The sequence below is a fragment of the Populus nigra genome, chromosome 7, assembly GCF_951802175.1.
Source record: "Populus nigra chromosome 7, ddPopNigr1.1, whole genome shotgun sequence".
Taxonomy (NCBI): Eukaryota; Viridiplantae; Streptophyta; class Magnoliopsida; order Malpighiales; family Salicaceae; genus Populus; species Populus nigra.
The window spans coordinates 14,098,615-14,125,472 of NC_084858.1; the positions used below are offsets into that span (position 1 = coordinate 14,098,615).

The 26,858-nt window shown below is 34.0% G+C and overlaps 2 protein-coding genes across 12 annotated transcripts in view; both read left to right on the forward strand.

The window, feature by feature from the left end:
• Nucleotides 1-7,674, forward strand: part of LOC133699507 (protein SWEETIE) — a 37,576-nt gene extending 29,902 nt beyond the window's left edge. For 3 of the 4 annotated variants that reach the window (XM_062122770.1, XM_062122772.1, XM_062122773.1), the window contains 14 exons: nucleotides 868-924; nucleotides 1,213-1,299; nucleotides 1,390-1,518; nucleotides 1,634-1,837; nucleotides 1,942-2,397; nucleotides 3,000-3,065; nucleotides 3,552-3,649; nucleotides 3,759-3,855; nucleotides 4,021-4,177; nucleotides 4,768-5,075; nucleotides 5,162-5,296; nucleotides 5,392-5,556; nucleotides 5,644-5,769; nucleotides 6,419-7,674. In XM_062122770.1, the coding sequence (XP_061978754.1) occupies nucleotides 868-924; nucleotides 1,213-1,299; nucleotides 1,390-1,518; nucleotides 1,634-1,837; nucleotides 1,942-2,397; nucleotides 3,000-3,065; nucleotides 3,552-3,649; nucleotides 3,759-3,855; nucleotides 4,021-4,177; nucleotides 4,768-5,075; nucleotides 5,162-5,296; nucleotides 5,392-5,556; nucleotides 5,644-5,769; nucleotides 6,419-7,237 (2,904 nt within the window). In that variant the 3' untranslated portion in view covers nucleotides 7,238-7,674. The remainder of the gene's footprint in view (nucleotides 1-867; nucleotides 925-1,212; nucleotides 1,300-1,389; nucleotides 1,519-1,633; nucleotides 1,838-1,941; nucleotides 2,398-2,999; nucleotides 3,066-3,551; nucleotides 3,650-3,758; nucleotides 3,856-4,020; nucleotides 4,178-4,767; nucleotides 5,076-5,161; nucleotides 5,297-5,391; nucleotides 5,557-5,643; nucleotides 5,770-6,418) is intronic. The other variant, XM_062122771.1, reaches the window with a different exon arrangement.
• A 9,282-nt stretch (nucleotides 7,675-16,956) lies between these two features.
• LOC133698227 (NADPH-dependent diflavin oxidoreductase 1) lies at nucleotides 16,957-25,290 on the forward strand. 8 transcript variants are annotated; one of them, XR_009843037.1, is made up of 14 exons: nucleotides 16,957-17,216; nucleotides 17,621-17,698; nucleotides 17,794-17,898; nucleotides 19,021-19,112; nucleotides 19,351-19,535; nucleotides 20,358-20,455; nucleotides 20,982-21,056; nucleotides 21,181-21,291; nucleotides 22,054-22,188; nucleotides 23,106-23,225; nucleotides 23,731-23,953; nucleotides 24,028-24,651; nucleotides 24,813-24,877; nucleotides 24,954-25,290. XR_009843037.1 is itself a non-coding variant. In XM_062121081.1 (12 exons), exons 1-12 carry the CDS (start codon nucleotides 17,076-17,078, stop codon nucleotides 24,555-24,557), a joined length of 1,893 nt encoding a protein of 630 aa, XP_061977065.1. In that variant the 5' UTR covers nucleotides 16,957-17,075; the 3' UTR covers nucleotides 24,558-24,807. The 8 variants fall into 8 exon arrangements, 6 of the variants coding, with proteins under 6 accessions (XP_061977065.1, XP_061977066.1, XP_061977068.1 ...); XR_009843036.1 differs by having other exon boundaries at nucleotides 24,813-25,290; XM_062121081.1 differs by lacking the exons at nucleotides 24,813-24,877; nucleotides 24,954-25,290 and having other exon boundaries at nucleotides 24,028-24,807.
• The last annotated feature ends 1,568 nt before the right edge of the window (nucleotides 25,291-26,858 follow it).

Below are 26,858 nucleotides of genomic sequence, written 5' to 3' on the forward strand. Positions count from 1 at the left end.
ATATATTGAGTTGTAGTTACATTCCTTTTCCTGCCCATGTGAGATTAGCATGCATCGTGTGCTTCTAAACTTGGTTTTTAATTGCACTTTGTTTCTTCATGTCAGAAAATGTTTTGTATTTGCTTTGAGTTTTGTGGTAGTTCTGCTGCTTTATGTAAGAACCGAGGATGCTAGGACTTCTGCTATGAACCTAGGTAGCTTACTGCTGATTTTGGAACTAGTGGCACAAATCTTTGAGGCATGATGCTTAATAGGTGATGGATGTGAGAAGTTGTTCTGGTGATATACGGGTGTGGGATAGGGCCACCAGCTGATGTGTTACAGGTTCTACCAATAAGTATGCAAAGTCAATCACTATATATGTGGACTTCGAGGAATTTGAATCAAAATCCAGCTGTATTTCATCAAAAACAAATTGTCTTTAGGTGGCTCAACTCAGTGGTCAGGAAGCAATGTCTTATGTTGGAGGCTTAATGAGGATAAAAAAGGAAAAATTGGAGTTCAGCTTGCTGTTCGTTGTGGAGGCATGTGTGATATCTGGGGGTTCCTCCAAAGTCTTCTTTGCCCTATGAACTTTGATCCTTTCTTGTACTTGAAATCTCTCAATTGGCGATGTTAATTTAAGTCAATGTCACATGTGGAGGAGATGAGGAAATAATGGATCTTGTTTTGTTGTGCAACTGTCAAAGAACTATGATGGGTTATGCTTGTTAGCTGTTACATGTTATAACTTAGTTGTGGCATTTTGTGCAGTTAATGTCTCCGCCTTACATTGTTGGGGCAGCTTTTTTCTTTCCACATTCTCTGTTTGTCAAATAAAAAAATTTCCCTCTTAATTTGTTCTATTTTTATCTTCTTGGATTACAGTTTGAAAAATCCCCAGACCCAGAGCTTCCTGGACATCTTCTACTGGAACAATACCAGGTATGTTATTTGCTTAGTTATTAAATTCTGTTAGGACATTGATCTGGCTAATGGTCTGGCTCACCTGTACTAGTTCAACCACTGTGCTTAGTTGATAAAATATGCATAGTGGAATATTATAACAGTTTTCACTGTTAATTCACTTCTAATATTTCTTTATACTAACAAAGTAGAGTTTGAAGAGGGGCTCTTAAATAGTCTGACGTGAACAATACAAACTGTTGATTGATTTGTTTTTCTCTGAATGTATGCTTCTCTGTTTTTTAATTTGGGCTATTTGATATGTAGGCCCAACTAGTATCTGCTGTTCGCACAGCATTGGATGCATCTTCTGGTCCTATTCTTCTCGAGGCAGGGCTTCAGCTGGCCACTAAGGTTCTGACTTAACATATGTGATTAATTGTTTTCTTAAAGTAATTGAAATTCTGTACATATAAGAAAATGAATTGACATTTTGTGTTTTAGATAATGACCAGTGGAGTACTGGGTGGTGATCAAGTTGCAGTTAAACGCATGTTTTCATTAATTTCTAGGCCACTGAATGACTTCAAGGATGTTTATTATCCTTCATTCGCAGAGTGGGTCTCATGCAAGGTATACCAAGTGATTGTTGCTTCAGTAATAGAACAAAGTAGCCATTTATGTCCTGCATATTTTTGTATACATTAGCATGCAGTGGACTTTACTAACTAATTTGAAGATTTAATAGATCAAGATAAGACTTCTGGCTGCTCATGCCTCTCTCAAATGTTACACTTTCTCATTTTTGAGGAGACACCATAGTGGAGTTCCAGACGAGTATCTAGCATTGTTACCATTGTTTTCTAAGAGTTCAAATATTCTGGGGAAGTACTGGATTGGGGTTCTGAAGGATTACAGTTATATTTGCTTATGCCTGGATGCCAAGAAAAATGTAAGCATAGCAGTCTGCTAGCTTTATGCTATTGATTGCTGTCTTGTTTGATTTCATTTGTGTTTATCAAGGAAATGTTTAAGTTAGTTGCTCTTTCCATACAGTGGAATCCATTCCTTGATGGAATTCAATCACCTATCGTTTCATCAAAAGTGCAGCTCAGTTTAGAGGAATCCTGGCCAGTGATTCTGCAAGCACTTGCATTAGATGCAATTCCTGCAAATACCCATGGGAATTCAAAGGAAACAGATGAAAATACATCAAATAATAGTTTAATATCTGGATATAGCATGGTTGAACTCAAGTTGGAAGATTATCGATTTCTATGGGGGTTTTCCCTGCTTGTTCTATTTCAGCGACAACATCCAACTCTTACTAGACGAATAATATTACTAAGTTCTGCTGAAGTAAGATACGGTGGAGATTCGCCAACTGAAGAGACAAATACTGCAGCTTTGAAGCAATATGAGATTGTTCTGCCAGTTTTCCAGTTTCTCTTGACAGAAAGATTTTTCACTGAAGAATTTATTACTCTGGATATTTGCCGAGAATTGCTGCAGGTTGTGTCCTATTTCTTTGCCCTTTGCTCTAAAAACATGTAAAAGCTTACTTTGCTTCATTGATTGATTGTGTTTCATCTTTCTAGACTTGTTAGAAAGAACTTGTGATGTCATTCACTTGGCCCTAATGATATAAACTCTAGTGCTGCATGTGTTTCTAAAAGCCATATTGAATAGGAAGTGAGAATGAAGACAGTATCTTCTGTGCTTGTAGTGATGTATGTTCTTGATGCTTGCATCTCAGGATGTCAATCCAATTTTTTTCAGCATTAAATTCTGGGTGACAAATTTTCAATCATGTCCATGTCATGGCAAGGAAGACAAGCATGATAGATCATTTGTAAGGAAGACTCAATTTTTCATGCCGATATAAGATACAAAACTATTGTACTTGAACTTTCAAAAGACTAGTTTCACATGTTTCATTGCAAGAATACATAGTATAATAAACACATGTTTTAGCTTCCCATGCACTATCATGTGAATCTGCTGGTGAAGGGCTTTTACCTTTTTGTGATTCTGAGATGACTGCCTTCTTATGCTCAATATCCATGGCCATGCCCTACTTGTTTATGCCTTCTTATCATCCTGAATCAATGCAGGTTTTCTTCTACTCTATTTACATGGATAATTCCTGGAATACTCTTTCAATATCAGTTCTATCACAGGTAAGTTTCACAAGTTTCATTTTTTCCAAATAATTGATGTTTGTTTTGTGAAAGCTCCTCTTTAAGTCTAAAGAAAATCATGCTTGTTTTCTGAACATCCACAACTAATTAGAATTATTGCACCATTTAAGCAGTGATAGATGATTGCATGCCATGGCACAACAACTACTACAACTTTAACTGGAGCATTAAAGAGATTTCACATTGTTGATGTACTGCTACTAATTATTTAAGTCTTGATGGCTGTGCGCAGCATTGCACCATGTCCTTCTAGTGATGTGTTTATAAATACCTTTTGCTGATAAAAGGAATTAGTTCTTTTAGCATGTAGATTGGAAGATTAATGATCGATTCTGCTTAAATTTAATTCCTTTTCCAGGATTGATCTGACTTTTAGCAGTAAAAATGATGAGTTTTAGCTTGATGTCTGCATTGGATGTATGCATTCTATTGGGCTGAGGTGATTCTAATTTATTTCTGGAACAGATTGTGCAGAATTGTCCCGCAGATTTTCTTGAAGCAGAAGCTTTAGGTTATCTGGTCGTGGAACTTCTCTTGGCTTATATCTTCAATGTTTTTCAGAGGTCATGCCTTTTAAAAATAGTATTAGAAATTAATTTTTTTAGGCATTTAATTAAGTGTGTTCCTTAAGAAACACCTTTAGCTGATACTTTCCAACTTACTGGTGCTTAGAACCTATGAGGTCCTATCAGATCACTCAAACTGTGAGGAGTTGATATCTCCATTGTTTATTACAGCAAAGACACTTGTGAAGCGTTGCGAACCAAAGGTGGGTTAGGTATTTCAGTTTAGATTTTTCTTATACTTAATTTGATTTACTCTGTGGTATATTATATCTTTCCTTGAGGATTTACCCATAAAAATGTTCATCTATCATTGCTAGTATTATCTCATTATTTACCACTTTAAGCTGCTCATTGAATTTTCCTTGAAGTTGTGCCTTAATATGCAGAAGCAATTAAAGTCTGTGGTCGTGGCCTTAGTGTTGGTTGGTTACAAGTGTGTCAGAGAAGCTTTGACAGAGTTAAGCTTTTCAACAGTTAATGACTTTGTAAAGTGTGTGATTCCCTTGATGAAGAAACTTGTTGATGGTGAGCATTCGGTACTTGACATTGCTGCAATGTAGCTGCTAGTGAATTCATTCTCTTGTGATTAATCATAAACTGAACCACTCCTGTGGTATTGCCAGTTTTTCACTTCACTTGTGTTCTTGGAGACAACATTTTACTCCCCTATGGCTTGCTTCTTACTTTTTCCCTAAGAAGAAATTACTTGAACTGTTTAAAAAATATAGGTAAATCATTTTAGGAAATCCCTTGGCAGAAAATAATGAAGGGAAGGTACCATGCAGAATAGCTAAGGGCTTTGTGCACTAGTTCTTTCCACGTTTTATAAGTAGATAAAAGCAGTCTCTTTCTCAGCTAACTAAACTCAGAAGTTCATTTGACAGGCCAAACAGGTATTCTGAATGACTCCATTATAGGGAGAAATTTACCTTTCATCATAAAAAACAGACAAATAAAGAAATTCAGTTTGTATTGCATGTTGTGGTGGTGTGTGCCTTCTTTCTATCAATCTCTTTCAGGAAAAAAACCGTGCTGTGATGCCTCAATCCTGATAAGTAAATGTGTTTTCAAATAATAAATGCTTCATAGGAAGTTAATTGAATTTTGTGTTGCAGACTCTGCTGAACATGGTAATAATAGCAGTCATCTGAGGGCAATCCTGGGAACTTGTCTGAATGTGATTGCTGATTTGATTAAGGATTGCATCAAGGGCATTCACCTTCTGGAGAACAAAAGATCTGACTTACTCAAGTTACTGCAATTGAAGCTTTCTTTCTCTATTGAGCAAATGATGTTATTTGCCAAGCTAGTTTATGAAAGTGTATATGGCAGACAAGCTGAAGACAGCAATACTATTTGTCTTGCTGTGCTCAAGTATTGCAGCAAATACATCCAGACTGTGCTGAAAGATTCAAATGTACAGGTAAGCTGATATTCATGCAAGCATTTTTAGGATTGGCCACATTCTTTTCCCAACATTGAAAGACACCTGGTAAACCTTGTGTACAGGTTCAAGCAATTGGATTGCAAGTGCTCAAAACCATGACTCAGAGAAGCACCAGCATAGAAGACAGTTCTTTCTTCATATTTTTTAGTGGAGAGCTTGTTACAGAAATTTTCCACATAATCCACACCTCGTTGAAGGTTTTGCTTTTAGTTGCTAATTAAAATTATGGTACCTGCACTTCTAAACTTGAATGCTGCCATTCTAAACAAATTATAATATTCCATTGTTACAGAAACCAGTAAGTAAAGAATCTGTGTCTATTGCTGGTGAGTGCTTGAGATTTCTAGTGCTTCTACAAACACTTTCAAAAGCAAATGAATGTCAGAGAGGCTTCATGAATCTGCTTCTCAAAGCCATTGTCATGATATTCTCAGCATCAGAAGATGATTCCTCTCAGGTTGACAAATCTTGACAGCTTTTTAAGTTTTAATTAAGAACAGGATTGTCTAAATATTTATTAACATTGCCGCACAATTAATGACAGGAAGTCAGTGATATAAGAACCAATGCTGTAAGGCTTGTTTCTTCTCTTGCTCAAATTCCTTCATCGGCAGTCCACTTTAAGGATGTCTTGTTATCAATGCCTGTGTCACATAAACAACAACTTCAGGTTACTACTTTTATATAGTTTCCTTTATGTAGCTTTTTTTTTTGCTATGTTTCTAATATACAATTTCATTTGAAAAAGAAAAAAGATGCTAGTTGTGCTTTCTCATAGTTTGTTAGTCAGGCAACGCTAACCCAATTAAGACCCATTATTCTTATTATTTGTCATCATTGTCAACTGGATTCTGTGTTTCTCATTGTTCGCTGCAGTCTGTTTTAAACATGGTTTTAATATTTTTTAATTTCATTCCTTCAATCTGCAACTTTTACTTTCACCACAAGTGTATGGCAACTTGAAAGGCTTCCTGAGCCAGATGTGACTTGGACAACAAGCTATTGCATCTCTTCTCAGACTCCGGCTTATAACAAAAGACTGAATTAGAGTGCCATTTACATGTGAAGGGAGTGGCTTGAGTGCGTGCGTGCTTTCACATAGACATGCACATATAGGGGAGTGGTGAGGCATGAGAGGATTTGGAAAGATTTGTCTAATTTCAGCAATTCTTGTTCCTAGTCTTTATTCTTAACAATGGTGGAAGTCGATTATAGTAGTTTGTGGGTTTCCTTTTCAGTGCTTTTGTTGTGGGAATATTATATTTGACTTTGGGCTTATAATGGAACTTCCTTTTTGACCTCTCATTTTCTACTTTCAGGGGGTAATCCGTGCTTCTGTGGCACAGCATCAAAATGCATCACCAATGAAAACTGTGGCACCATTAGAAATAAAATTACCAGTGCCAAAAGATTCCCAAACATCATCCACATCAACACTGCCAATAGAAGGAAGTAGACAGAAAAGTTCTACCCCATCATCCCCTGTTCACTTTGACCAGGTCACAATGGAAGATGACCAAGAGGACGAAGATGACTGGGATGCTTTCCAGTCTTTCCCTGCTTCAACTGATGCAGCTGGTACTGTTTCAAAAGCAGAAAGTGCTGCACAAGAACCAGACCTGGTTGAGAAATCTAATTCAGAAAGTGAGTTTCAAGACTTTTCTACATCCAAACCCGTCAACAATGAAGGTGATATGAGCAGTGCTGAGCATCAAGAAGTGATTTCTAATGACCTAGGACATAATATCAAACCCGAACCCTATAATGATCAATATCATAATAGAGAAGAGGAGGGAGTGGCATTGAACCAAGAGAATGTAAAAATCTCAACTGATCTTCAACTTATCGACGAAGCACCGAGCCACAAGGATGAAGAGGGAGCAGTGTCTAGCCAAGAGAATATCAAAACCTCACCTGATATTAAAGTTATTGAGGATACAGAAGGGTCGATTCAAGTGAATATAGTGGAAGATTATGAGCAGACAACGCATAGCACACGTAACAGTATTGATCATCAGAGTCAAGTATCACCAGATGATCTTCAACCTGTTGAAGTTAAAGAACAGGTCGAAGCAAATATAGTGCAGGACCATGACCAGCTCAAGGTTCCTCCAGATCAGCAAAATGTTGTTCCATGATCATCGGATGCTCTGCCCACAGAATTGCTTTCTGAACATGAAACTGAGGAAGCAGAGGATGGAGCAAGTAGCAAAAGGCATGTTGAAGCTGAAAATGCTTTGGGCAAGATCATCGATGAATCTAAGAGCAGTGAGCAGCAGCAGGATAACAGTGAGAAATTGAAATTACCAAGATAACAATATGGGGGGGAAGCAGTGTTGGAATCTGATGGGAAACAGCGTGCAGAACCTGATGAAGATACTGTGAACAAAACGATGGCCGCAAATAAGAGCGATGGGAAACCAGAATCACAGTGAGATTGACAGAACATAAAGTACTCATCGTTTATAATGCAGATTTTGTATTTCTTAATCTAAGCCTTCCTGGAACTTGAGGCCTAGGCAGGCCATTGACTTTCGTCGTATTAATTTTTATATAATGGGTTGGTATTTTTTTTCTTCTTCGTAAACTGTGTGGGGAATGAGATAAATGTTGTGTGGTATATCTCAATAATTGTGAAACCAACTTAGTCTAGTATCTCTTTCATTGCAGGGAATGGAATGAATTGTGCAGTAATCATTATTTTTTTTATCATTGTTTTGTAAAAAAAATAAAAAAGAATTCACAAAACTAACAATAAATTGAAAAAATAGACAAGGCAACCTTTGAATGATTCGTGAAAATAAACAATCAGTCAAACATTATTTTCACCTTATAGATGCGTGATTCTATTTGAAATCGAAAATCACACGAGCGACTTCCAATTTATCTACCCAGAGGGCTCCTAGCATTTGATCAAGTAAAAGTAGAGTGATTGTGTTCCACGACATGGCCAAATATTTGGTTGCCTAGTGTACACATGAGCTTATATTAACAAATTATGCCTTGTAGGACTGAAACTAGATAATTTGCTTAACATTATCATTATCATTAATGATAATGTCAAAAATATTTTGAAAAATACAAGTTAATGTATTAAACTTAAAATATTAAACTTAAAATATCTTGAAGTGATTATTTACCTAGCTCAGGTTTGGAAATAAATTGTGGAGGTTATTCCGATGTGATCTAGTTAATGTGACGAGTTTAAGGTAATCTAGATGACCGGTAAAAACATAACTTGATTTTAAAAAAAAATTCAAGATGACATTTTAAAAAAAAGATATATTAAGAAATTGTTTTTTTTTATAGTAACATTGAGACAAAGATATATTAGATCGACTTGGCCTTCGTGACTTAACCCACGCTAGGCCATGGGCTCTATTTAATTCAATAACTTTTTTTTAATTGTTTTTTACTTGGTTATATAATAACAAAAATAAAAATTCATAAAATCAAGCATCAATCCAATGTTAGAATATTTGTTTGAAACCAAGATACTCTTTTAGAAAAAAACTGAAACAAATTATATAACTCAATTCCTAATCAACCCAAGTTAACCCATCAAATTCGTAATTCTAGTCATGGACTTCACTGGATTTTATAACTTTTCTTTCTAAAACTATTTTTATTTAATTATATGACAATAAAAATACAGGCTCAAAAAATTGAGCATCAATTTAATTTTAGAATGTTTGTTTAAAGACCACCATAACCTTATAAAAAAATAAACCAAAATAAATTAGGAAGTCCAATTCAAAATAAACTAAAATTTGAAGAATGAAATTGGAAAAAAAAAAAACAATGTTGAACGATAAAATTGAAAAACAAATCCATGAAAAAAATCAAATTCTTTTTATTTTCATGACTTTATTGACCCAACCATAAGAAATTGGATATAAAATCTATTAATATAATCATATTTCTATGCGGAATTATTTTGAAATTTTACTCTCTTATTTTGTTTTAAGAAAATTAAGGCAGATAACGCATCGTCTACATGCTCAAAATCTAAATACCATAGTGATGGACAGAAAATTATGGGGCTATTTTTTGGGCCTAAGAACCTATTTTCAATCCATTTTCATTCAAAAACATCTAATAGACGATGGTACACCATTGGAACCTCAAAAAAATAATTTATCAATCTAAAACCAACATAAAAAAGGGTTTAAAAACACAAAATCAAATGGGGAAAAAAAATTCTCTCTTAACCCCCATATTTGTTTTAGGTAAGATAGAGGTCTAAAAACACCTCAATGAAACTCTTATCGTCGAATGGAACTCATTGATACTAAAAATGATGTATTTTATGATCGAAATGTGGTCAATCGACGACTCTCTTCTTCATTGTTTTCTAGCAACTTTCTATTCCATCTAACAAATTCAGAGATTGAAAAATAAGAAAAGTAAAATTTTTTACCAAAACTAAAATTGCAAAAAATAAAAGGATTGTAAAAGAAGAAAAATGAAAATAGAAGGATGAAAAAGAACTTTGTCCTCCAAAACTTAGATAGGTCATATGGTTTCTTTTTATTTTACACTTTGATCCTCTTTTATCAAATCTTTTCTTTTCTTTACAAATTTTAAGAAATTGGTTATAAAAAACTACAATTGAAAAAAAAGGTATTCTAGACTGCTGCAATGATTTACCTAGCCTTTTCAGTATATTTTATATTTGTAATGTTAGAATCCTTCAAAACAATGTTGTCGTAGTGCATAAAACAAGTGAATTAAATGGAATTCATTGGGTGACATAGTATGGAAATTAAAACTTTTTTTTTCTTCACAAAGGAGATGTTCGAATTCAAAATCTCGTAAAAAGATGAAGACACAATTGTCAGTGAAGCTACAACTCTGCCTACGCAAATAAAAGGCAAATAGCTTTTTCTCAGCAGATGAGAATTAAAACTTCCTGGCCTATGATAGCATTCTCCCATCATCTTTTTGGGTCATCTATCATTCGAACTAGTAAGTCAAAAACTTATATAATGAGTGTCTTTTGATTTCTAAAAAACCTGTATATATCTTCACTCCAAATCAATTCCTAGATGTTCTAATATGGCAGTTAGGCCTTGGATAATTCCTACTTCATAAAAAAACTAGCATATGCAATAGGAAAAGTTATGCTATAGGAAAATTTATACTGACCTTAGTAGAGCTAGAATGCTTTGAATTGGAAATGGGATGGAGATCTTGTTCACTCTTGAATTTTGATGCTCATGGCTTTCTTGACTTCGATGCAAGTGCTTTCTCATATGCTTTTGCTTGTCCAAAATTTGGTCAGTATAGTGGTGATTGAAAAATTATGGGGTCATTTTTTATGTTTGAGAATCTATTTTCAACCAATTTTGATTTAAAAACATCTAATAAAACCTCTTAGAACCTAAAAAAAACCAATTTATTTATCCATAAATGGTCAAAAGATACAAAATTAAATCAATTTTTTTTCTTTATTGATCCCGATATATTTTTTTAGGTAAGATGAATGTTTAAAAACACTTCAACGGAACTTTATTCATCAAATATAACATGTTCACACCAAGAACACCCTTTTTCGTGGTCAAAATATGGTCAACAAATAACTTTGTCGCTCCTTCATTGTTTTTTAGTTACTTTCTCTCTCCTCTAACAAACCTATAGATTGAAAACAAAAGGTTTGAGAAGAAATTGAGAAAAAATAACTCTATGGTATATGAACTGCTATAATGATTTACCTAAATTTTCTAATATATTTGTATTTGTAATATTAGAATCCCATTAAAACAATATTGTCGTATGCATAAATTAAATGGAATCCATGTGGTAACATACATACAGAAAATCAGTTAGGAATTTTTAGAATAAAACAAAAGGCTTAGACTTGGTCTAACTCAAACTAAGAACTTAGGATTCTTATTAGGGGTTCATTCAGATCTTCTCATCCTATCAATACTCTCTCCGCTAATTGGAACCTTGTCCTCAAGGTCTAGATAAGAAAACTGATTATGCAACAGTGTTATCTTCCCATGTAGCGTCTTTAATAGGCAACTGCTTCCACTTCACCAAGCTCTCTTCAATAAATTTATCGCCCTGTTTAATCTAGCATGTATCAAGGATGTTTTCTGGTTCTATGAAAACTACACCTTTGTCAGTAGTAGATGGGAGCTTTAAGGTAACTTGTGGAGGACCCCCATCATATTTCCTCAAGAGAGAGACATGAAAAACAAGGTTGGTTCTTGTGCTTGTTGGTAATTGTAATTGGTAAGCAATATTGTCGATCTTCTTCTCGATTTGATAAGGGTTGTAGAACTTGCTGACAAGTTTTTGATGAACTCGTTTGAATATGGTTTGTTAGCGATAAGTATTTAGCTTTAGGAGTACCATATCACCTGCTTGAAACTCTATAGCTCGCCTCTTTTTGCCTGATGTTTGTTTCATTTTATTAGTTTCCATGTTTAAATTCTTCTTCAAGTGCTGGAGCAATTCATCTCGATGTAAGAGGCTTTAATCTACTTTATTAACCCGAGATAACCTAACAAAATAAAAGGGAATGCAAGGAGGAAACCGACTATACAAGGCTTGGAAAGGTATCATCCTCGTCGAACTGTGGTAGGTGGTGTTATACCAAAATTCTACCCAAGGTAAGTAACTATACCATTTTTGTAGCCATTAATGGACGAAACAACTAAGGTGTTGTTTAACACAGTGGTTCACAACTTCATTTTGTTCGTCAGTCTGCGGGTGGTAACGAAGCTCAATTTCAACTTGGTTCTTGACATGGTAAAGAATTCTTACTAGAATTTGCTGATAAATATAGGGTTGCGGTCATTAATGATTGATTTTGGCATGTCGTGGTGTTTGATGACGTAATCTATAAATTGTTCAGCTATAATCTTTGCAGAAAATAGATGAGATAATGCAACAAAATGAACATACTCACTAAGTCTATCTACAACCACCAAAAGATTATCTTTTCCATGGGAGGATGGAAGGCCTTTAATAAAATCCAAAGTGATATCATCCGACACTTGACAAGGAATAAACAATGGCTGAAGTAATCCCGTTGGGGCAAGAGTTTCAATTTTGGTTCTTTGGCAAACTTCACATTACGCAATATAGTCTTGGACGAACTGATACATGGATGACCAATAAAATTGTTGATCTAACCTTTTGAATGTTATCAATATGTCAGAATGTTGTGCCATTTTGTTGTCATAAAATTCATGTAGCAGCTGGTTGTAGATAGCTTGTGGAACAATTAATCTTTTTTTATATATATAGAAATAAAGACCATTTTTTATTGAGTATGGACCAGTAGGATCCGTAGTTTATTGGTGGCTCACTTGCTGCATATACGGATCATCTTTTGCTACCATTCTTTTATCATCCCAAAGAGTAACTTGTGGAACAAAAAAAGGATTAAGAAAATCGTTGTTAGGTCGGTGAGAGAGGGCATCAGCTGCTGAATTTTCACGTCCTGACCTGTAAAGAATTTTATAGTCATAGCCCAAAAGCTTTGTTGTCTATTTTTGTTGTTCGGGAATGGCCACAAGTTGCTCTATGAAATATTTGAGACTCTTGTGATAAGTTTGAATGAAGAATTTTCTGCCTAAAAGATAAGGTCACCATTTCTGATTGCTTATACAACTGTGTCGCCATGTCTGAATTGCTTATACAACTGTGAGCATTTCATTGGCATAAACAGACCATGCTCATTTACTAATTCTTAAAGCATGACTCATGAATGCAATTGGTCGACCTTGCTGAGTAAGGACAGTGTCGATTCCGTCACTTGAGACATCAGTTTCAACAATGAAAGAGTCATTAAAATTGGGTATGATTAAAGTCAGGGTAGTTGTCATGGTTTGCTTGAGCAGTTTAAATACACCATCTGTTTTGTCAGTCCATCAAAAGCTTTCTTTTTTGAGGATATTAGTAAGGGGATAAATCAAAAGTCTATAATTCTAAACAAATTTTCGGTAATAACCTATCAAGCTTAAAAATCCATGCAATTCATTAATATTAACAGGTTGTGGCCAAGCTACCATGGTTTAATCTTTTTATTGTCTACCTTTACCCCTTGATGTGTCACAATATGGCTCAAATACTCCAATTCGTGTTTTCTAAAATCATATATGCTTGTTTTAATGAAAAACAAATGTTATCTCAAGATATCTAATGTGGTTCTAACATGTTCTATATGTGATTTCTAGGTAGGACTATAAAAAAGAATATCATAAAAAAAGACTAGTATGAACTTGCGAAGATGATGATGGAATATGAAATTCATAATGGCTTGGAAGGTGGAAAGGGCATTACATAAGTCAAATGCATAACTAGATACTCAAAATGGTCATTATGGGTTTTAAAAGGCAGTTTTTAGAATAGCATGAGCATATACTCGTACCTATGATATCCAGCTCGCAAGTCTAGTACCTATGATATCATGAGCATATACAACTCATCTAGCATATTATCTATGGTAAGGATAGGAAATCGATATTTGATGGTGGATGAATTTAGTGTCTGATAGTCTATGTAAAATCACCAAGTGCTATCTTTTTTCTTTACCGACAAAAAAGAAGATGAGAATGGGCTGAAACTAGGTCGAATGACTCCCAAGTTGAGCATTTCTTGGACTTGTTTTTCAATCTTTATTTTTAAAAAAATATGCTTATCTATAGAGTTGCATGTTGATGGTTTGAGTACCTTCTTTGAAATGGTCAATATCTCTTAAGGGTGGTAGTGTGGTTAGTTCATTGAACACATCTGCATAGTCCTTCAATGTTTGTTGCATTTTAGGACTAATGTCTACCCATGTGGACTTCTCGGCAGCTTGTAGATAGATGGCAAGCAACATTTGGCCTTAAAACATTTCTTTCACAACTGACGCCAATGATGTTGCTTGAATAGGTTGGTTAATTCATTGTAATCTTCATGTTTAATTATCTTAGTGGAAGTCTATGGTTAATTGTTTCCAATTGCAGACAACGAAGCCTAGCATCTCCAGCCATTGGATGCCAACACCATATCAAATCCTGCTAAGGGTAGATAATAGAGGGTGAGTGAAACAGTAATGTCTTGTAAATTCACTTGTACCTCATCAAAGTGACCCTGACAGAATAGTCGTTCCCCATTTGTTATATGGACATTAAACAATTTTATTGGTACCACTAGAATTCGAAGTAATCTGTTTATTCTCAATTAAAATTTTTCGAATGGATCCACTGTCAATTAACATAATCATGTTTTAAGACCTAATGGTAGCTGCTACTCGTATGGTTCGTGGGGATGTCCAACCGGTTAATGCATGTATTAAGATTTCTAGTACGATTTGATCTTTTAAAGTATCTGCCATCTGCAACTCTTCGTCCTCCATCTCATATTCTTTAGTTTGGTCCTTGACACTTGTATCATGGGGTGAATCTATCGTTGGAGTTGAAACAAAGCCCTTATGCTTTCTGTTTCTACATTTCATCCTAACTCAATCTCTTAGGTGTTGTTGTTGGGGTAGAACGATTCACTAGAGTGATGGTGGTAAATACACAGTTCAACAATGGAGGTTGTGTGAACCTTTTCGTTTTGGCATTTTGTTCATCCCTCATTTGTTCTAGGTTGATGGCTTCCTTCAATGTTTAGGGCTTGAACAGTCGAATTCCATCAGCGATCTCAGATTTCAATCCTCCTATGAAGGTGCCAACAAGAGCCTTCTATATCCAACTGTGAACTCAATTGCCTAGCCTCTCGAACTCTTTTTGGTAAACACAAAAGGATCCAACCTGATGAACTTTGGATAGAGCTTCATCAAAATCTTTATAATTTGTCGGTCCAAAACGAGCCAACAATTCCTTTTCAAAGAACTCCAGGTCACCAAGCAGCCTTTCTCTTGGTAGGTTCGACACAACCATTGCCACCTATGATTAACTTCCCTTTCAAGGTGGAAAGATGCTAAAGATACCTTCTGATTATTAGTTGTGCCTTGAAAATCAAAGAATTGAGCTACTCTGCTAAACCATCCAGTCGGATCTTCTCTAGAGTATTTTGGAAATGCCAACTTCACCATCTTGGAAGAGAAAATCTGTCTATTGCCATTGTTCTACTCTCGATGTGAATGGAAAGATCTGTCTCATCAATGGTTGTTGTTGATAAAGACTTCTCTAGTTGAAAGAAAAGCTTCTAATAGCTTGTTGATGGTTTCCTTCAAATGGTGCAACTTATTAGTTACACCTAACTTTAGTCATTGAATTCCATTTTGAACTCCACCGAGTTCAGCCTTCAAAGCCTCAGTCCTCTCTTTATTGGATGCCATTGTAACTGTGCTTTGATACTAATGATAGGTCCCGATCAAGCAATATAAATAATTTTGATGAATACTTACTTTCTTTGGGTGAAAGGTAAACCACAAGTATTTGTAAGAAAATTATTATTCTTTATTTATTGCTAACGTTCCAATAAATAGAGTTAAATTTAACATATCAACTTCAACTCAAGAAACTAATTAGCTTTATTTCAAGGAAATAAGTTGTAACAACTTTGAATGAGTAAAAGTGTAAAATAACAGTAGAGAATAAAATAAAATAGAAGGTTTAGACTTGGTCTAACTCAAACTAAGAACTTGGGATTCTTCTTAAGGGTTTGTTCAGATCTTTTTGGCCTATCAAACTTCGACAATTCAATTGAGACAAAATTTCACTAGGCATATGTTATAGTTTGGAAAATATTTTTTTTCACAAAGGAGATGTTTGAATTGAAAATCTCTTAAGCTTATTTAGAACCAAATCACATGTGAAATTAAATTCAATTCCACATGTGATTCGAATTTAATCGATCAACTATTATAACTTTTATGTCTAGAATAAAATATTAAATCACATAATTAAATTTAATTATACTTTTTGGAGTACATGTGAAAATAAATTAAATTATTAATCTTAACTATTTTGCCTTTAAATAATTAGGAGCCCGAAGACATTTAATTATTTGGTGTTTAAAGTTGCATAAGTTCATGGTTGAAAGAAAGATACATGCAATTCTAAAAACTAGAAAAACAATATGTTTTATTATAAATGTCGAGCGATAATATATCTAAAGTAATATTAGTAAATGTAGCCCTTACCTGGACCAAACCAAGATTTTTCATCATAGCATTCCTTAAAACTATCCAAAATTCTAATTTGGCAATACAACGCTTGCTTAACTCTATTATCAAACTACAAAATCCTTCAAAAAATTGAAATGTGCACCTCTAGAGTTTACATTCTTGCGTTTATTTTATCTCATTTTGATAAGTTTCCAAGAGATAAAGCAAAACTTTTCTTTAGTCCTATGATGCATTTCCACTAGTTGATTGAGAACAAAGGTACAATACTAACTACAACCATAAAACTAATGCTACAATGCCTTATCATAAAAGAAAAAAAATTATATACTATAAAAGCATTTATCGGTTGTTTAGAATCAATTCTCTACTATAATTAAATTCAACTGTAGTGTTTAATTTGAATTTAATTAATAAATAAGTTAATTCACATATTTAAAATAGATAAAATTCTATTTATTTTATTTTTTTATTACTCTTATCACATTCATTTTATTTCTTAAATGTCTCTCTAAAAAGAAATTAAAACTATGAATATTTTAAAAAATCTAGTTTTGTATAAAATTTCTATGTAAATTAGAAGAGTTAATATCTAAATTATTTTATAGTATTTTTAAAAATTAAATTTTATTCAATTTTTGATACTTAAAATAATTACAAACATATATTTAAATTTAATTTAATTTTGAGATTACAAGGTTTTAGAAACCTAAGAAATCTCACCCGTAAATCCATCATTTGGGCCAGGGCATAAGATCCATACACAAATTGAAAACTGGGTCCAACGCGGCCCACAATGATACCCTCCTCCTTTCCTTTCTCCTCAGCTCTTCAAATTCAACAATCATAAATTAATTTGGTTTTTCCATCGCAGTAATTGATTGTTGAGTTTTATAGTGATGGAAAAGGAACCAGCAAAGCTACTGATACTATACGCTACTCAAACCGGAAACGCTTTGGATGCGGCGGAGCGTATTGGCCGCGAAGCCGAGCGACGAGGCTGCGCCGCCTCTGTACGCTCTATCGACGATTTTGATGCTGTAAGTTTCTTTCTTTTTCTTTTTTTTTAAAAGAATTTTTCTTGATCGCAGAGAAAATACGAGAAAGTATGAGAAAATTTGAATTTTTTGTTTCCTAGAAAGTTTGAAACTATGCTTGAAAAATAATGGAAAGTTTCCTGTCAATCTCTGATTTTGTGTTTGTTTGTTGGAAAGTGAAAGGAAATTTTCTTATGCGTTTTTGAAATGGTAGCACGATTTTACTCTGAATTTCAGATTTTTTATATAGAGAAAATGAAGGAAAGTGAAAGAAAGTATAATTGGATTTTTTTTAGTAATTTAGTATTTGGATTTTTTTTGTCTTAAAGGAGTTCTTCTAGTTTGCCTAATTTTCTCTGATGGCTTGAGAGAAATGCTTACCAGAATTTTAATTTTTACTGTTTCAGAGTTCTTTACCTCATGAGGACACTGTAATTTTTGTTGTTTCCACCACAGGTCAAGGAGATACACCAGATTCCATGAAGGTTGATTGAAATTTTCTTTAGAATTTTATTTATCTGTTTGGTAAAGAGGCTTGAAGGTCTCTGTTCCTAATTCTTGTTTCAATATGTGCCTGTAGTCGTTTTGGAAGTATCTTCTGCAGAGAAATATTGCTAAGAATTGGCTGGAAGGAGTTCATTATGCTGTTTTCGGATTGGGTGATTCTGGCTACCAGAAATATAATGTAATTACTTGTAACTTTTGTTTAATATTTGATAAGTAATGTTATTTTCTCTACAAAAGAATGATGTGCATCTTCTGTTTAGATATATTAATGTCTTTTGTGCAGTATGATTTCATTGATTCTATTAGGCACTTGAGTCTTTATCATATCATGCAGGCTAGAAGATTTGATTTTTGAATGATTGAAAGATTACTGATAACTGTTCTAGTTCTACAAGTATTTACATCCTTTTCAAGGTTCCTCTACTATGTTTCTATGTGGGGGAATGTGTAACGGTTCACAGCATTTGGAAATCAGGGGCTGTATGCATGTGGTTAGGATGAATGTTGAAAATATACATTCCAACAAAAGTAGTTCTTATATTTAATATAGGCTGCATAATGCTTGTAGTAACAGTGGACCAAGGTAATCTTCCGGAATATTGAATGCACATTCTGTGTGGTCGTTAACTTTTCTTTCAATTCACACCTTTTTGATCCCCCACCTCAACTAGGGATCTAAAATAGTGTATGTTGAGAAACATAGTTCAAATGCCATTGCTTTATGAATTATATTTAAAGACCCCTTCTTTTATAGATGAATCTGGCGGTTCATTTCTGACATTTTTTGATTTATGAAAAAGTGACTGCAATTTCTGAGAGTTACATTCATTATTTCACTCTTTTCCCTGTTTACTCAAATTCAACTTGGGTATTGAGTTTATCTGTCATTGTTTTTTCACTATATCTTGACTTTTTTGAAATATGTTGAAGTCCTTTAGGACTTGTATCATGCAGTAATGATTTATCTGTTAAATTCTGAAGGGTCAATTACTAAGAAAAGTGTCTGTGTGTCTGTGTATTCCATTGCAACTTAAATTGTGAAAGATAAGAACTTTGATTTTTAATGAATGGCTCACTTTGAGGTTCCTATATTTTTATACCTTCCAGCCCTTGTTATTGTTAGGAGGTGTCTCTAATCAGATAACCCATCATTTGCTCAAATTACTAGGATTGTACTCTATAGAGTCATAAGGCAGTATCATTCTTGTAATCCTCCATTCAATAACCCATGAGGAAACAAGTTTCTTTTTTCCTGTAATTTTTTTTTATCACAGATCTGTATTGCATGCTATGGCTGCAGTTTGTGGCAAAGAAGCTTGACAGAAGAATTTCAGATCTTGGGGCAACAGCTGTTGTTGAAAGAGGTTTAGGAGACGATCAGCATCCTTCAGGGTATGATTACATCACAATAGAAAAGGATTTAGGCTTTGTTAGCACAATGAACAGATTATTCTTCCTGATTATTTAGATGTTACAAGATTAATGGACAGAAACTAGCAGCACCTACAACTACAATTTCTCCTGTTTTCATCCTTTGTTGTGAACAAAGCATTTGTTTTTCTCCTAAATAAAGCATGATGTTGAATTGAGATGAAATTAAGATATCTAATATGCGGGGTTTCGTTTTTAGGTATGAAGGTGCTTTGGATCCTTGGATGTCATCCTTGTGGAGCATGCTGTATCAGATTAACACTAAATTCTTCCCAAATGGTCCAGATTTTGTGATATCAGATACAAAACTCATCAATCAACCTAAATTTCAAATAACATATCATGAAATTGACAAGGTGGACTTACAATCATCTTCTGCTCCAGGTAATTCAGTTGTTTGGCTATGCATTTTCTTTTTAGCTATTACAATTACCAATTGTCTTTGTTTAATGCTTCTACATTTTGGATATGGTTTCTTGTTATATATTCTTGTGATTGAATGCCATTCCATTGCAAGGGCCAAGGTATGCTCTGAATGTATTATTCTCTTTAGCGGGGGTTTATGCACATTTCTGTGTGATGAGTTGGAAAATATCTGGTGGAGATTCTGTGAATGTAGAAAAGGAAAAAAAAAACATGTTTTGGTTAATATATGTGTGTGAGTTTGCTGGTTTTTTAGCCTAGTGATTGCAGGGTACAACCATTTTTTATTCAAGAATAAAACCATTTTTTCTGTGTCAATAAATATGGCTGTTGCAGGGTTTGAGGTTGGGATACTTCTTGTGCGATGCGTGTCTACCACCTTGCTAGTGCAATGGCTATTGGCATTACTGCCTTAACCATTTGTTTTATTTATAGTTGACCATCTCATTCATGTCATGTAGGAGTTGGAAATCGAGTTTGTACATGTTAGAAACCTTGGCTGGAATATGTGATGACTAATATAACTGAACCCCAGATAGCCAATGTTCTGTTCATACAAACATCAAAGATAAATATTACTAAACATGCATTTTATTCCCTCTATCAATGAAAATGAATGATTGTATTTGCTAATTAAATTGTGCAGTTTTACACTTTGTTCTGCCTACCCAGTTTAACTTGGAAATTAGAAAATTTAGCCTTGTTGCTTACAATTTTTTTAATAAATTAATTTGCAGAATTAGGTTTTTTCACTTATGTTTTTATGCCTTGTGGTCATATCAGGTCTTGATCATGTGCAGATGCAAACTGGTAGAGCTCGTTCCATGTCTCCTGGAAAAGTTTCTCATATCAAGAATATTCCTGACTGTTTTCTTAAAATGGTAAGCTTAAATGCTTGTCATCATAACCTGAAACACCAAATCATCTGGCTCTTAACGCAAACCAATTTATAATAAAATTCCTTGTGATAATCCTCCTATCCGATACTTGAAGCTCCAATTTCTATACAGAAAGTCATGTAGCTATCATGCATGAGAACTTGTGTAATTGTTGGGAGCTTCTTGCTATTAGCAGGGGCTGCTGGTCAACATTTTATTTAGCCTCTGTTAATGGCAGAATCCGTGTACATTTTGTAGTTCAAAAGCTGAAGGCTTTAGTATTCTCATCCTCTACTTCGTCTGTTTCTGGACACTTGTATCTGTAGTGTTCTTTCTCTAATTGATTTAATTAGCCATATGGAAATTTGACCTATTACCTTCTCATCCTATTGAGAAGGTTATTTTGAAACGATAAGCAGTATCGAAAAGAACTAATCTCCTCTCTTTCTCTTGAGCAATTGCCTGGTCAATCTTTGTATCATCTTTGCATCTTCTGTATTTCTTTGTTCATTTATCCTTACTTGTGTAGATCAAGAATCAACCATTGTGTAGAGCTGGCTGTGGAAAAGATGTGCGCCATTTTGAATTTGAGTTTGTTTCATCTGTAAGTTTTCTGTTTTGTTCTGATTGAGCACACATGATTTTGTATTCCAAAGCACCTCAATTATAATTTGATATCAAATGAGTTCAATTTGGTGTCTTTTATGTGTGCTCTACCCTCTGCACAGATAATTGAATATGGAGTTGGTGATGTCCTGGAAGTTCTTCCTGGTCAAGATCCTGCTGCAGTGGATGCTTTCCTTCAGTGTTGTAATTTGAATCCTGAATCTCTCATCACTGTAAGTCATTCCCTTGTTGGCAGAGACTTCCTTTATTTGTTGCTCTTGCATCAAGGACTTCACTGAGGATCTTTGCTCAGTTGTTGAAATAGATGCAGTCCTTGTGAAAGTTATTTTATTAAATTATGCTTATTCCATGAACATAAAAAAATTGTAGTTTGTAGGCTTAGTAGCCTGCATTCTTAATGCATCTTGGTATTAGAATATCATATAACAGGAAGCAAGCCACTAGTGAACAGTTTGAATCGAGTCATATCCCTGGCTCACTGGATTGGAGAGGTACTTCATCAATGGCTTACCTTCAGCACATTGCTTTATCCAGCAATGTAGACATATTCTCAGCTCTCACCGTCACATACTCAACTGGAAATGTGTTAGGTGTTTATCATGTATTGAAACTTAAACAATGTGAGAAAAAACTATCATCAGTTGTAACATCATAAACAGTACCTACTTTTCATTTAATGTTCATTACATCTTCATTTTCCAGCCTATATTGAATTTTTAATATATTATTCTTGGTGCACCTTTAGATTGATAAATCAGTAGTTCAAAATAGAATAGTCCTTAACCTTTATGGCATGTTTGAGCTGAACACTTGCAAGCTGAAATCTTTTTTTCATTCTGTTTGTTATCAACCACTTCATTTCTTATCATATTTCCCCTGACTTGCTTATGGGGGAAGCACAAGTCATACTTTGCACCTTCAATATAGCTGTCACACTCTTTATCCTAAATAATGGGCAATGCATTTTGTTTCAGGTGCATCCTATAGGGATGGAGAGTCGTCATCGTGATGCTGAAGGCAATGACTACAAAGTCCCTATAAAATTGAAAACTTTCGTGGAATTGACCATGGATATTGCATCAGCTTCCCCTAGGCGCTATTTCTTTGAGGCAAGGATGCTGTATGTTTTTTGTTCTTCTATCTTCAAGCAAACAAAAGATGCCATCTTATGTAACATGCTGTTTTTACTTGCTCCTCCAATCCTTCTCTATATTCCACTTCCTCTTTTTCTCCTGCTCATCACATTTGAGCCAGAGAAAAAATTATCTTGGAAAATGAATTAAACAGGAAGAGGCTATTTAGGATTGCACTTTTGGTTCTTTCTTTAGAAAATGGAAGAAAAGATGTATTTTGGAAAATGATATTGGTAAATTCAAAATTGGTGCCCAACTATTATTGTACTTTTCTTGCACATGTAAATTTGAATTACTCTATTTTTCTTACATGAATAATTAAAACTGTCTTAAATTGACATTTCATAACAGTAATGATAAGGAGAAATAGATTTGGTGGCAGCACCTTTTTCATATGTTTCAACACAAAGTAGTTCATCCCCATTCAATAGCTACATTATTTTCAAAACTTTCTCATGTAATAACCAATGTCTAGCTGTGTTATGGAAATGTTTGATCTATTAAAATATTTCTTTGTTTTTTTTATCCTATTCTATTGAATTAGATGCAATTTACCATAGATGTTGATAAGATTGGGAGTTTGAGTTGCTCAGCTTCACTATGCTCTGGTCTTTGCCAACTTGTATAATAAAGTGAGGCAACTTACAATTTCTGATTTTCCAACTAGCATTGCCGGTTTCCCCTAATCAATGGTTCTAATGGAAATTAAGGTTGAAGCTTTGTAATTGGAATTTTTTCCGTTCAATTGAAGGAAAGAAATTAAGAAAGTCATGTATTTTTGCTAATCGAATCTTATATTCATGCTCCTTGCTAGCTCAGTTTTGATTGTTGTGGTGTTGCCACAAGCCTGTGCTATTCTGTTGTCTTATACTGACAATCCTTTTCTCATTCAGGTTATGAGTTATTTTGCAACAGCCGAACATGAAAAGGAGAGACTTCAATATTTCGCCTCTCCTGAAGGAAGAGATGATCTTTACCAGTACAACCAGAAGGAACGGAGAACTGTTCTAGAGGTGAGTTATTGCACATAATTGATGGTGCATTGTGCATTATTTGTTGAGCATCTTTTGTTGACATTCATTTCTTCACAATGTTGGTATATGTTATCAGTTTATTTTGCTGAAATAAAACCTCACGCACTTAAATTAAGTTTCTCTTTTAGATCTTACTGTGATGTGCTTCTATTGAATGTAATACTACTCTAGGAATATACTTGAAGTCAACAAAACCAAATAATTATCTACACTGTGTGTGGGCTTTTGTGCGAAGATAACAACTGTAGTATGTAAATTAAGCTATGCAAATAGGACATACTGCTTTTTCTTAATTGGTCAATTACTAGATTAACGGTAATAGGAACTTTGACCTTTTACAATGCTAGGTTTGTCCTCCTCTCAAAGGATGTAGGAGAAGCTCCAGCATTTTAAATAGTTTATCAGAGTTGATCTGCTCCACTTTTACATGTTAGGATAGTTTAGTGGCTCCTTGCAAGGACTTGATTGTATCTTTTCAATATAGGTACTGGAAGATTTCCCTTCTGTGCAAATGCCATTTGAGTGGCTGGTGCAGTTGGTTCCTCCATTGAAAACAAGGGCTTTCTCCATTTCTTCTTCCCCTTCAGCTCACCCCAATCAAGTGCACTTGACTGTGAATGTAGTTTCATGGACAACTCCTTTTAAGAGGAAGCGAACTGGTCTCTGCTCTACGTGGCTAGCTGGACTTGATCCACAAGATGGTATGGGTATGCTAAAATGCAACTGAAACTTTCCAATTGAGCGATCAATGTCACCTGTTAACTTTTATTTGAATGAACAGGTGTATATATTCCAGCATGGTTTTGCAAAGGCTCCCTTCCTCCTCCACCACCATCAATTCCCCTTGTACTCGTTGGGCCTGGTACAGGCTGCGCTCCTTTTCGTGGATTTGTAGAGGAAAGAGCCATGCAAGACATGTCCGGCTCAGCTGCTCCTGTTATGTTGTTCTTTGGTTGTCGAAATCAGGAGAATGACTTCTTGTACAAGGATTTTTGGTTGTCTCATGCACAAAACAGTGGACCGCTATCCATAGCAAGGGGTGGAGGGTTTTATGTAGCCTTCTCAAGAGATCAACCACAAAAAGTTTATGTGCAGCATAAGATGCGGGAACAGAGCCAGAGGGTTTGGAATTTGTTAGTGGAGGGGGCTTCAATATACGTCTCTGGTTCATCAACCAAAATGCCTTCAGATGTAATGTCAGCCTTGGAGGAAATTATATCCAAAGAGGCTGGAGTTTCGAGGGAAACTGCTGTTTTGCAGCTTAGGAGATTGGAAAAGGATGGTAGATACCATGTCGAAGCATGGTCTTGACCCCTGCTGGGTTCTTGCATCATGGGACAATTCCCCACTGCAAGGAACTAAACTAGCTTCTAGTTTGTAGTGCTACTGGGACTTCAAATTGATGGTAAGAGGATATTTGTCCAAGACACAGCATTTGTAAGAGTAATTTATATGCATGGGGACTCAAACCCGCCCCAACTACTATATTCATCAAACAATGGGATTTGAAATTGTTTTTATCTGGATTTTTAATTCCTACTCAGTTTTGAATATTGCATAATACAGTTGAGTCGTCAGCTCCAACTTTGGAAGTCAAAACTTGCAGAATTTCAGGGCCAAATAGATTACAGGTTAGTTTACAACCAAATAGCAGCAAGTTAATGCACTATATTCTCCCCCTGTATTCCATTTCCATTTCTATGACAGGCAACGGAGCTTCCTTTTGAATCTGAACTTGGATTAGAAGAGCATCCAGGGTGAGTTCTTTGTTTTTGAATGCTTTCAAGTAATGTTTCAATTTAAATTGAGGTTGGCCAACATGGTGTGACAATGTTCCAAACAACTTACCTCCACCAATGTCTTTTCTGAAAGAAGGTTGGGCATAAATCGTAGTCACACCCAATGAACTAAAGATTTGAGTTTTTTTTTTGGCTATTTACAAATTTCTGTCCTTCTTAAGTTTGGTACGAAGGATTGTGATGATGAGATTGATCATGGAGTTGTGAATTATCTGAATTTAAATTGATTCAAGATGTTTTGGAAAGAGTTTACAGCATGAACAACAAAATTAAGAGAATCAAGAGGAAGTTACCAAAGGGAAACAAACCTGAGAATCTTGGTGAATTATGGGTACTGTGTTTAGAATTATATTAAATTCTGAGTATTCCTTACAATCATAAGATAGCTTAAGATATTAAAATCGGTATGGTAAGAATATTGGAGCACACGCTATTTTAGAGAAATCCATATAACATTTTTAATGGCTTTCCTAGTTTTTTTTTTTCATAGTGTTAAATAACTAGTAATACATTAACCTCCCAATGTACTCAAGAAATTACACTAAAATTATTATTTAAAAAAAAATATTTGTTCAAGAGATTTTGTCTTGATGAATTTTTTAATATATGAATTTTCTCTCTTGTAAACTATTTTATTAATATAACATTCTTAGATTGCATTTTGCTCTAAATTTTGAGTAGATTTGTTGAAGTTATGTTAACAAAAACTGAAAGTAATATCCTTCATATCTAACTATTATTTTTCAAGAGAAATGCTAATAAAAATAGAATAGACAATTTCTTACATTATTTTAAAATCTATGAAAGAATGATGAAGTATAATACAATTTATAAAGAAAATAGCAATAGCATAATACGGAAAAATCCATATGATTTGAAATTGAATAATTTGAAATGGAGATTTCATGTAGCAATCAACAAATCAATTAATAAATTGATGAATGATGTTTTTATGAAAACATGATTGTAAATATTAGAATCATTTAGGTTCCCTCTTCAAATTTTTTTTTTTTTTTGAAAGTTAGCTCAACATGACAGTCAGGCTTCAATCTATCCCTATTATTTCAATTACTTCTAATCTAAATATTCTAGTTTATTATCAACAATCCTTCTAGTATATATTTTCATGTTAACCGATAAAAATATCCCTACTTTAGAAATTTAAACCCCCACCAAATTTATTAAAAAGAAAGTATGATACAATTTTAGTTGTTTGATTGTTCATATTTAATTAGTTATTTGAAAATTTAACTATATTATCATATATATTTTTATTTTTATTATCATAGTCGTTATAATTATATATATTTAAATAAAAATATTAACAGATCTTGTGTAGTATTTTTTTTCAATTTGGTATCAATTTTTAAAATTCCTTTTATTGATTGAAATTGAATTTAGAAAGTTTACATCTTGAAACAAAATTAAAAGGTAATGATTTAAAAAAAATAATTTATATGTTATATTTTATTTTCTCTATGCGTATGAAATTTAAATTTTTAATTATTTTTTATATTTTAAGAAAATACTATTGTATCATTTAGTTTTGAAATTTTATTAAGAAAAAACTTCATTGAAAAATAACAAGGAATCAAATAATACATAAATAAACTACTATACTATTATAAACTTTTAAACAACTTGAAGAACATTCACATGGGTGTAAAGCAAAGTTTGTAAATATATATATATTAGATTAGTGTGTAAAAATGTTTAATTTATAATAATAAAGCATGTTAAACATAAAAAAGTTTTTAAGAAAAGTTTAAAGTTCATACAAGTTTAAATCAATAAACATGCAAAATAATAACCC